Genomic DNA, 12367 nt, shown 5'->3' with positions numbered 1-12367 from the left:
CTTCAATAACCCCTAACTCTAGCATATTTTTAATTTCTTTCGACACCGATTCTCTTTGTGCTTCTGGTAACCTATAGGGCTTTAGATTAACTTTAACCCCTGGGTCAGTGATGATGTCATGTTTAATGACCGAGGTTTTCCCAGGTACGTCAGAGAACAGCACCCTATTTCTGATCAGAAACTCCTTGACCTCTTGTTGTTGAATTGCCGACAGGGTTTTTGCCACTGTCACTTCGGGAACTAAGGGCCCTGGATTTACTGGAGGGGCTCGGACGGCCGACAGTACCGTTCTCTTTCCAGGGCTTTAACAGATTTATATGGTATATCTGTTCCGGCTTTCTTTTCCCCGGCTGGTAAACTTTGTAATTGACCTGCCCCACTCTTTCTAAGATTTCAAAGGGCCCTTGCCATTTAGCCAAAAGTTTATTTTCCACAATGGGAACCAATACTAACACTCTGTCCCCAGGAGCAAAGCTGTGTAACCAAGCATTACGGTTGTATACCCTCTGCTGTGCCTGTTGAGCCTGTTCCAGGTGCTCTCTCACTATCGGCACTACCGCAGCAATTCTCTCCTGCATTTGAGAAACATACTCAATCACCGTTTTGTAAGGACTAGACTGACCCTCCCATGTCTCTTTGGCAATGCCTAGTAACCCCCTTGGGTGTCTCCCATACAACAAGTCGAAGGGTGAAAACCCGGTGGAGGACTGGGGAACTTCTCTTATGGCCAACAATAAATACGGCAATAAGTAATCCCAATCCCTACCATCCTTGTCGACCACTTTCCTAAGCATGTGATTTAACATCTTGTTAAACCTCTCGACCAGCCCATCGGTTTGGGGGTGATGAACCGAAGTTCTTAACTGTTCGATTTTGAACAGGCGGCATAACTCTTTCATGACTTTTGACATAAACGGTGTACCCTGGTCAGTTAGTATCTCCTTAGGTATACCCAGCCTGCTAAAGACATGAACTAGCTCTCTGGCAATGGTCTTGGTTGACGTATTGCGCAACAGGATCGCTTCCGGGTACCTGGTAGCGTAATCCATTATGACCAGAATATACTGGTGTCCCCTGGCAGACTTCATTAAGGCTCCAACCAAATCCATCGCTATTCTTTCAAACGGCACCTCTATAATAGGCAATGGAACTAGTGGACCCTTAAAATGTGGCCAGGGAGCATGATACTGACACTCAGGGCAGGATGCGCAAAAGTCAGATACCTCTTTATGAAGCCCGGGCCAGAAAAACCTCTGCAGCATTCGCTCAGTGGTTTTCTCTACCCCTAGATGGCCTGCCGTTATATGACCATGGGCCAGATCCAACACTGTTCTTCTGTAGGCTTTGGGAACTATTAGTTATTCCACAACATCTTCCCCCTTCTTAGTCACCTGATATAACAAATCCTGACACATTGCCATGTGGGGGTAGGACAAAGGACTATCGGGGTCTACGGGTTTACCATCAACTACTTTTACATTCTCCCTGGCTTTTACCAAAGTAGGGTCATTCAACTGCTCCACGGCAAAGACCTCTCTTCTGACCTCTAAATCAGGCAGACGATCACCTGGCCCAACAACACTTCCCACCTCAATGGGAGGCACATCAGTTGGCGGGCCACCGTCACGCTCCGCATTCTCTAGTTCGCCAATCATAGTAGAAAAAGGGAATAACTCTGACTCAGAAGAAACTCCCTCCTTCACTACATCGACAACCTTCTCAAATGGATCGGGGTTGTTCACCTCTGGAACAAAACGGCTTTCCCACAACTTCCAGAAGTGAGCAAAGTCTCTCCCCAATATTGCATTGTACATCAGACCATGCACCAAACCCACAGAAACTATAGCAGAACACATGGTGTCTCGATGTTCACCTCGGCAGTAACATAATATCGAGTATCCCCATGTATGCAGGTCACACCAACAGTATTTCCCTCACGCCGCAAGGGGTTCACCAGCTCAGCTTTTATAAGTGTCACCAAGCTACCAGAGTCTAACAATGCCTCTACTCAGTTGCCATCTACAGTGAGTACACACATGTGCTTATCAGTCTCAGCCTGCCGGTCAGCCGTACAGGCTATCTGTGCAAAGAAAGACCCGCTGCGGTAGACATGAGCAGTATCACATTGCATAGGTTCAGTTGTAAGTGAACAATTAGCGGCAATATGGCCGAAGCCACCACATCGGAAACACAGTCATATTAATGTCTAGTCGTTTACGGGGCAAGAACCTTCCCGGACTGGCAGGCCTGTCTCCAGGCTCTACACCCTCAGTCTTAGGTACATTCCACCGCCCAGCACCCTTCTCCCCTGGAACAGTCTTACCAGTGTCTGTGGGAGTTCGCCGGTGCGCCATCGGGGCTTGGTGGGGCATACTCATCAGCTCCTCAGCCGCCACGTACCTCTCCACCAGCTCGACCAACTGGTCCGCGGACTTAGGGTCTGCATGGCTCACCCACTTGCGCAGAGTCACAGGTAATTATCGCAGGTACCGGTCCATCACGACCCTTTCCACGATCTGTGGTCCCGTCAGCGTCTCGGGCTGTAGCCATTTTGAGGACAGATGGATGAGGTCATGCATTTGTGAACGTGGAGGCTTATCCATATGGAACTCCCAGCGGTGGACCCGTTGGGCACGAACAAAGGTGGTGACTCCCAAGCGAGTTAGGATCTCCTGTTTTAGTTTTTTATAGTCCTTGGCATCAGCCAGGCATAAGTCGAAATAGGCCTTTTGTGGCTCCCCCGACAGAAAAGGTGCCACCAGACTTGCCCACTGCTCCTTGGGCCAACTCTCCCTTTCGGACGTTCTTTCAAATGCGGTGAGGTAGGCCTCCATATCATCGCTCGAAGTCATCTTTTGGAGGAAGTGACTGGCTCGTATGGAGTGAGTGGTGGTGGGAGGACCAGTAGTAACATCTCTGGGCTGGGCGACCAGGTGCTGTACCACCTCTTTTATGGCCTGGCGGGTTTCCTCGACGGCGACCTGTTGTTGCCTCTGGGCTGTCTCCAAGGCCAACAGTTGCACCCTGGTGGATTCCTGCTGAACTCTGTTTGTCTCCTGCTGAGCTGCTGTAGCTTGGAGCAAGGCCTTAATAATGTCCTCCATTTTGTCCTGGGGTGTAGGTTGGAAGCTGAACCTTGCCTCTCTGAGCATTGGCTGACGCCTCCTCTATGGGACTCCAAGGACACAGTGTTATTTCCACACTCACCAATTGGGTGTCTGTCCCTTTAATTTTTAAACGGAAAGTTTTCCTCTCGCTGCAACTTCAGTATGTGTGGGTGCCCGCATTCTCCACCATATTGTGACACAGTCAGATTAGGGGTCCCTCTTTATTGTACAATGTCAGAAATAACATTAAGAAAACATAAACATAAATCCTAGCCCTGTCGGGGCACTAACTTCACAGGTGGTTCTCCCACTACCAGAACCTGGCAGGGCCTAATGCCCTCACCAGCAACAAAGGCACAGCACAACACTCGCAGTTAGGTTTTCAAGTGTCTCCGAGCAAACTCCCTGCCTGCTCTCCTAGGTGAGACACTCAGCCCTAAACACACAAGGCTTATATTGGCCACTCTCAGGTGGGAACCCTAACAAGCCTGTTACCAGGCTGCGAGAACCAAAACCTGGAGTGGCCGTGGGTGGAGCCCTCCCTCTCCTCTCACCCACAACCCCCAGGTCCCAAACCGGCTTTTCAAAAAGCCGAGACTCAAGCCTGCTACACTGCAGACTTTCTCCTGGGGGTTTAAAACACATACGACAGGAATCTGGGACAAATGTACCTGCCACAGACCACTTTACCAGTGATCCTATTACTATATATATATATATATATATATATATAGTGTCACGTATAGTCGTACTGTTCAATAAAGTAGACCTTGACATTTGTAGTGCTTCTTTTTTTTTGTTTTAATAATGTCTGTCTGTTATATCCTCTTTTTTCAAACTTAGTGACAATCTCATCAAGTTCCTTTTCCACATCACTGTTTTTGCTGGTAATTCGAATTGCACGTATCATCTGGGACCTAGCCAGTCCCTTTTTCAATGCCGGAGGGTGAAAACTGCTTGACATGAGTAACGTGTTACGATCAGTATCCTTAGTATACAGTGATGTCTCAAATTTATTGTTGATTATCTTAATAGTAACGTCCAGATAATTTATAGACGAAGTACTAGACTCATATGTAAATTTAATCGGAGTGTTCAGGCGATTGACACTAGACATCATAGTTTTAAAGGATAATTCATCCCCTTTCCAGAGCAGAAACAAGTCGTCTATGTATCTCACATAGAAACTAATGTTATATATAATGCTCACTTTTTGTCATATTTTGCTACCACTATCTCCAATTGTTACCTTTCTCTGCCAGAAATAGTCACACAACTGGATTGAGGCAAGTTGTAGATACACTATTTCACAATTTTTGTGCACAATTTATTCCTGCAGTTTCTTTTGAAAACCTAAGGACCTCTCTATTTTAATGTATATACATTAAAAGTTAAATTGTATTTTGTATCATAATACTTGTGTGCTTTCAACACAGTGAGTACTTCTGGCTTCCTTCTGTAGTTACTTATATGTTTTCTGACTTATGAGGATCACCATCAGAAATTGATAATCTATACTCAATTTGGCCATTCATCTTTATTATTCTAGTTTCTTAATTGTACATATTGCCTGAAAATATTACATTTAAGTCCTATGCAGGAATCGTGTCTTTATCTTACAAATTGCAATCTTGCAAGGGAAAAATACTACAATAACTAATAAATGGCAAGTAATTCACCCCCACAAAGGGACTGATCGAGAGCAACATGCAAAGGTTCAAGTAGGTGAGCAATTTTTTTGCAACTGAGCGAGAGTGAAAATCCTTTAAACCTCCTATGGCTGAGTTTATATACTGTACCTATTCCTGCTCAGCAAGGGGCTGTAAGCTCTCCTCAGCCTGCATGGCATGCCACACAGGCCCCAGTTCCGGGCAGGTTGGAACACTGAGCCTGATTCAGTCCCGGTCACAAGCGCTCGCATCCGGGTCGATGGTGGCACAGAGCGCAGGCGCACGACGGAGCAGACTCCGTCGTGCGCATGAGACCCGGATAGCGATGGGCAATCCGTCGCTCCAGGTTTCGCACGAAAGGGGGCAAGCTGTAAATGTTGAGTGACAGCTCGCGCCCTTTGGTGGGCGGGCCGGGGGGGGGTGGCTGCACAAACGGAGGCGTTCCCATGAGAACGCCTCCCATTTGGGGGCGGCCCCCACTGACATCACGAGTGATGTCAGTGGAGAGATTCCAGCTCTGTTAAGAGCCGAAATCTCTATGGGGCTTGCGGCCACGAGATCCTACCACAAGGGTCTCGTCGCAAGCCCGATGGTCATCATGGCCGCTCGCTATAGCTGTGGGTGGTAACCACAGCTATGCGAGCGGCCAGGAGTCAGCACAAAAAAAAACAAAAAACGCCCTGATTCAGAGCATCCGGCTCTGAATCAGGGCCACTGATCATCCCTTGGACAGAAAAGGACCATAAATCACATTGGGAGCTGAACATCACTCTGACTCATCCCTTAGCAGTTTTATCAAAGAATAGTCCCTACACAAAATGGTTTAACCCTGGCAGAGGGAGTCCTGCAGGTAGGTAGGAGTAGGCAACCAGTGGCACTCCAGCTACTGTGGAACTACACATCCCAGCATGTTTTGCCACAGTTTTAGCATGACCTAATAGCAAGACTATGTAAGGTCATGCTGGGATGTGTAGTTCCACAGCAGCTAGATTGCCTACCCCTGCTTTAGCCAGTGCAATTTCTTGAGTTGTCTCAATGTTGACATATTATATTAAAAAAAAAAAAAAAAAGGACTAGGGAGCAGGGATGTAACTAGGGGTGTGCGAGCGGTTCCATCGCAGAGACCTCTGGGGACGGCATTTTTGCTGAGCCACAGCTAGTTTCTGGCAAGCAGTGTGCCTGTAGCAGGCCCTTGCAGTCAGGGTTGTCGGACGCTCCATACATGCACTTTGCAGTCTGTACAGCATCTTGGAGTATCCTCAGGATGCTCTGGGCAGGGCTGTATTTCCTGGGTTTGGCAACCCTGGCCCCCCTGAGTGTGACATCATCCAGCAGAGCCGTAACTAGACTTTTTGGTGCCCTGTGCCAGAAAGAGCATTGGCGCCCCCCCCCCCTAATTTCAAATAGGGATATAATGCACATGAAAAAGGGCCATGGCCTCATGGGGAAGGGCCAGGGAAGAGATAGGGGAGGCCAGGAGATGCTGGAGATAAAATAAGAGTAAGCCGCAAATGGGAATGATAATAAACAGAAATTTGACAGGCCCAAACAGCGCCCCCTGACCTGCGGTGCCCTGTGCCATGGCACTGGTCGCACCACCCTAGCTACAGCCCTTTCATCCAGTCAGGAGGCATGGCTGGCATGGAGAGCTAGTTACCGCACTGCTAGGTGGTGTCTCATAACAATGAAGCTAAATTCAGTAAATGGATTAAGATTCATTAAACTGACAATTGCCATCTGGTTTAGGTTTCTTTACAATATTGGTAAAATACATTTGGTCAAATTAATATTACTACTGAATTTAAATTACAGTTTCCACTTTTCCTAAAATTTTACTTCCTCAAAATGTTTATATTCCTCCATTACTTTGATATAATGGGAATCTTAACCTAGGTTAAAAGTTTACAAAATGCAACATCCCTGATGCTTCTGGCACTCCCCAACTTGCTTTTATATTCAAAATGCTTATTATTATGCCTTACAACACCACACTGAAACGTCATTAGTGGTGAGGACATACAGAATCTGGTCTCTCCTCAAAAGCTAGAGTCCTAATAATTTATGATGAGGAGGGGGCTGCAAATGGAGACTGGAGACACATGAAGGGGACTGCATAGGGAAATATGGTGGAGCCTGCAAATGAGACACATAAAGGGGACTACAAAGGAGACACATGGAGGGGGCTACAAAGGAGACACATGAAGGGGACTGCATAGGGAAATATGGTGGAGCCTGCAAATGAGACACATAAAGGGGACTACAAAGGAGACACATGGAGGGGGCTACAAAGGAGACACATGAAGGGGACTGCATAGGGAAATATGGTGGAGCCTGCAAATGAGACACATAAAGGGGACTACAAAGGAGACACATGGAGGGGGCTACAAAGGAGACACATGGAGGGGGCTACAAAGGAGACACATGGAGGGGGCTACAAAAGGAGAGAAACAGGTTTCTGCAATAAGAGGTGGCAATAGAAGAGAGACGGAGGGGGCAATGGGCAAGAATAGCCCAGTTTTTATTTTTCTTTCTTGTTATGGATGACACTATGGGTCTCATTCAGGCCCACTCTGCGCACGCTCAGCGTGCGCAAGCCCCGGAGAGAAAAATCTCGCACTGGGGCTCACTACAAAAGGGGCTGTTGTCGATAGTGATTGACAGCTCACAGTTTTGTAGGCGGGGTGGGGGGGGGGGGGTGGCTGGCCAAACGGAGGCATTCCCGAAGGAACGCCTGCCATTTGGGGGTGGCCCCACTGTCGAAAGCTCACTGGGGCTTGCGGCTGATGAGACCGTACTACAAGGGTCTCGTTGCAAGCCCCGATGGTCTTGACCATCACGACCATCAACCTGGCCGCTCGTTAAAGGTCACCCACAGCTTAGCGAACGGTCAGGAGGCCGGCTCTTTACAGAGAAACGGCCGACCTCATTCAGAGCGAGCGCTCGCATTTTGCCGCTCTGAATGAGGTCCTGTGTATGCCCTTAATTTTAGGTCACAGGGGCACCTTCATGCAGTGCTGTTCTGTTCTCCCTGACGGATGTCAGTTGCACCACGGAATCAGGATTAACAGCACATGTTGCCTACACAGGTTGGAACAAGAGGAAAAAGGAGACCCTAAGGGTGCCTGCAACGGAAAAAGTTTGGGAACCAATGGCCTAATATATTACCCTTATACAGCAGACTCCATTTGCACTGTTTCACTACAAGCTTTAAGGCTGGAGTGTAACTGCACAAGCAATATGATTCCTGTAGAGTAGGCACATCACAAGTCCCTCTAGCTACTCCTTGGTATTAAACAATGAATACAAACAATGAATGACAATTCTTGTCAGTAGCCAGTTTTATTTTGTTGAAAACTTGCAGCACATTGGAATACTTCAGTTTCACAGTTGAAACATGAATAGCTTTATTTTTGTTACAATTTTGTTAATTGAAAATGTAAACGTCTTATAAGCATCCTTACAATATAAGCAGAGACTTATTTTTAATTATATCTTATCTTGAGAAAAACAAGATTCACAAGTTACTGTTATTTACTGTTCCATCATAAGGAAGCAAGTGATCATATTAACAGAATTAGAATATTGTTATTAATTACATACATACTTGTGAGCTGGAGATTTCAACTGAAATATATCATTTAAATTGAAAAAGACTGTAATCTGAGAGCTCACATTTCCCTTCCTTCCCCTGGCAGAGAAGATGTAGTCTGTGTATATAACATTGCTTCCATTTCTCCTATGTTCTGTTTACAGATAGAACTTCTCTCTATAGCTAGACATTGGTACACAAGTGTTGTAACAAGGAGGGTGACTGAGGAAAGGGGGACATTCCACACATTACATTTACCCTATGCCTGCTCTGCCATTCACCTTGCTATAACATCTGGGTTAAGTGCACTGACAACACTCCATGGAGTTCAATAAAAAAAAAAAAAAAAGAACATTAGATAAACAATATAGACAAAACCTTCACTGTGTCCTCCAATTCAAAGTGCTTTCACAGATGCAGGGCTTAGTGTGGTCAGATTCAGGTAAAACACATCCTGACAAGCACTTGCTAAGTGCTAATATAACTGTTCCACTCTGTGTGTAAGCTGTCAGTGCAGTCAGTAGCAACATTGATACAGTCAAAGAATGCAAAACAATCTAATTTCCGGGATGCAGTCATGTGACCGTCGGTCACAATCCCGACGGCAGAATGCCGGCTAGGGATTATTGATAGGCATCGTAATACTGACACCCATCATAAACCCGACGCCGGAATCTAGAACAACTTACCTCGTTCTGTCCGCGCGTCCTCATAGCCGTGGCGCGGGGAGGAAGGGGGGTTAAGTTTAGGGCACCCCGGGGGGATTTAGGATTAGCCACCCCCCGGAAGGGTTAGGCTAGGGGAAGGGGGGGTTGGGGTTAGGCACCCCCCAGGGAGGGTTAGATTTAAGGTGCGGGGAGGGGGGGGGGGGTTTAGGTTTAAGCACCCCAGGGGGGGAGGTTAGGGTTAGGCTAGGGAAAGATTGGGGTTAGGCACCCGCAGGGGAAGGTTAGGTACCCCCCGGGAGGATTAGGGTGCGGGTAGGGGGGGGGGGGTTCGGTTTAGGCACCCCTAAAGGAGGGTTAGGGTGGAGAGAGGGGAGGGTTGGGTAGTTTACTCACTTCCATCGGGATCTCTGCTGTTCGGCCTGCCAGCGTCGGGATTTCGACCGCTGGGCTCTCGTCCAACGGTCATTCATACTGGTCGCTAACTTCCAAAGGACAGCAAATGTACCCACCAATGCCACTTATGTTACTTTCTGTGCCAGTGCATTTTATGAACGTGCTTTGAACACCTCCAAGAAAATACAAAACAAATGCCTATATGGTGAAGTCCTATCTGAGCTTCAGTCTTTCCAGTGTTCAGCTTTTAATAACTGAATGTAGCAGAAAGAACATTAGCAAAGCACACACAGAGGGAATAGCCAAGGGGCAGTTTGAGCTGTCTGGCCATAAAGTCATAAAGATGTACTTTACATGGATGTAATAAGGTGCAATTATTACTACAAATTAATTAATGATCTAGCACTAGAAGTGCCATCATTCATGTGTCTCCAAGTGTGTGATATGATTGGTTCCTCTACAATTAAATTAAAATAGCCCCAATTAACAAAATATTGATTGCTCTATTTAAAATAAATTACAAACAATATTGGCCTCTTAATATCTATGAAATAATGTATTGCACACGATAGATTCATTTTATAATTTGCCTCCAATAATAAATTAATTCAATAATTGTGCCCCTCTAAACATTAATTGCTTTGGCTCTTTGTTAAGTAGTTATCATTGCCACCTTAATACAGAAGTGTAATGTGCATCCTCCTTTTTAGGAGCCATTTTCTGGTGATTTTTCAGATGACTTCAGCCAAATCGGCAGTTTGTTTGACATTTTAAAATCACTGCAAATCAACAATTTTCATTGTAAGTCTCCTGACTGCTAGATAATAAATATGATGGATTGGAGGGCAAAATCACTGGTGATTTGTGCCTGCGTTGAAATTGTCAGAAAAAAATGCCCTATGAAAAATCTCTCCCTATGTTGCAACAAACTTATCATTGCAAAACAGTTATCCTTACTGCTAAAGAGCATGCGATTATCGTAAACATCTTTTTCAGTCTGAAATCGGCCAGCAAGTGAAACAAAACTGCAGATCATCTATAGAATTTGGTGAATGTAGATAAACTTTAATCAGCTAGACATGCATAGGGTGGAGCTTGCAAGTAAAACAAATGTCTGGTATGATTTAATTTTATGTGTAGCGATTGGTCTATCTGTGCACATACAAAAGTGGTCTAAACACGTAGCAATTTTACAGCCAATTCAGTAATTTCACATTCAGTTTCTATGAGCAAGCAGAACATGACCACCACTCTATCAACATCTTAACCAGATTCATATTTAAATCGGGACTGCCTGGAAATATCGGTCAGAGGGTGACTTATTTGCCGGTGTGCGCAGTCTTTGGCTCCATTTCCCTATATAAAGTGCCAAGTAACGTGTGAGCAGCTCTGTTCACTCAGCCTGAAGTCACCAGAAATGTATTTGCAAAACTAATCTATGGAGTGGTCTGCCTCAAACAATGGCTTGTTTCGTGAAAAGTGCACTTCTTTTTCTTTAACATAAAAGTCATTCAAAGATGGGAATGTTTAGATCTCATTACTGCAGACATGGCAGCTTCCAATACCATTTCCATGCTGTTCTATGCATAAGTTCCCCTTTGATATCATTGCACATTGGCCTTCTTGTAACAGAGATTTACAAAGACTAGGACAATACAACAGTTAAAGTGTAATTACAGTGTTCTGAAATCACAGTTGTGAGGGATGTAAACTAGTTAAAAGACAGGTCATATAAAACAGTCACAGTCTCTCGCATCACAAAAGATTATAGATAAAAAAAATAAAATAAAGTATAAATAAATAAATATATGATGCCCTCAAATAGACATTTTATATACCATTTCGTCAAAAAATATCTCCTTCTATGTGGTTCTGATTGCCTACATTTCCCCATCACTAAGATTCCCAGCATCTTGTGGGTCTTGGTCTGATTCACTGGATGGATCGTCGTCATCAGTCTGTTCTCCTGAATGATACAACATGGGTGCATGTGTCTTGTGAGTGATGGTGACTATGCAAGGCCCCTGAGCCCACGGCTCTCCGTCCACCTGCATAGGCATTCTTGAATTCTTCAAAATCAGCTGTAATAAAAAAAAAAAACAACAAAAATGCTTTATCCACATAGGACTAAATGTTCATTTGGTGCTGTGATGATTTGTCTGTCACCAACCAACCGAAATTTCAAAAGGATAACAACTATAAATAATCCACAAATTAATGTATTTATCCACAAAATATACAAATGTAACAATGCAATGAATAAAAACAAACCATAAATTAGCGTGTTTACAAACACTCTGTATCCTCTTCCGTATTACCAAGAGCATTAAATCGCATTGTGCCCATTATCGCAATGGCAGCCTACTAGGCAGCCCCTGACTTAGCCTGCATACAAACAAGTTGCCAGAGCTCATACAAGACACTACAGAAACAACTAATGTAGCTGCTTCATTGAACAAGGCCGGCTTAAAAATGCAATTACAAAAAAATAATATAGGATTTAAATTCAGTTAAAATTATGATCAGAATAGAAGATAAAGGGGCTGAAGCACAGTAGTAACACGTATCTTGTGTGAATTCGCACTGCACACGCACAGAAAATGAGCACAAGCAAATGCAGCTATGCAGAGTCTTATGCGATTTGGATGCACCGTCATTTGCAACCAAAGAAGTAACTGGGTTGGAAAGAGATGTTCTTATATAGGTAAAGTGCAGGGATGATGGAAACGCGGGCCATGCTGACCCTACATGTAAGCAGAAATGCGCCTGCTGGGAGGAGTAGCTTACGCACCTAGTATAGGGCAGATACATACTTATGATGATCACTAGTAATAAATCAGTCACGTATCTTGAGAGGCATGGAAATTACACTATTTTACCATACACATTTCCCATTTATCTCCAGCTCTTATTTAGTATATACTGTAAATATTGTATCTT

General features: G+C 45.0%; 1 protein-coding gene across 1 annotated transcript in view; it reads right to left on the bottom strand.

Moving 5' to 3' along the window:
• Nucleotides 1-8105: 8105 nt before the first annotated feature.
• Nucleotides 8106-12367, bottom strand: part of DGKE (diacylglycerol kinase epsilon) — a 42894-nt gene continuing 38632 nt past the window's right edge. Inside the window, exon 11 of the mRNA XM_088475152.1 lies at nucleotides 8106-11508. Within this exon, the coding sequence (XP_088331278.1) occupies nucleotides 11308-11508 (201 nt within the window). The 3' untranslated portion in view covers nucleotides 8106-11307. The remainder of the gene's footprint in view (nucleotides 11509-12367) is intronic.

Source organism: Taudactylus pleione, unplaced genomic scaffold (assembly GCF_031769625.1).
Source record: "Taudactylus pleione unplaced genomic scaffold, aTauple2 ptg000016l, whole genome shotgun sequence".
NCBI classification, from domain to species: Eukaryota; Metazoa; Chordata; class Amphibia; order Anura; family Myobatrachidae; genus Taudactylus; species Taudactylus pleione.
Note: the sequence above shows the minus strand (reverse complement) of the source record. Positions and strands in the feature narration are given on the sequence as shown.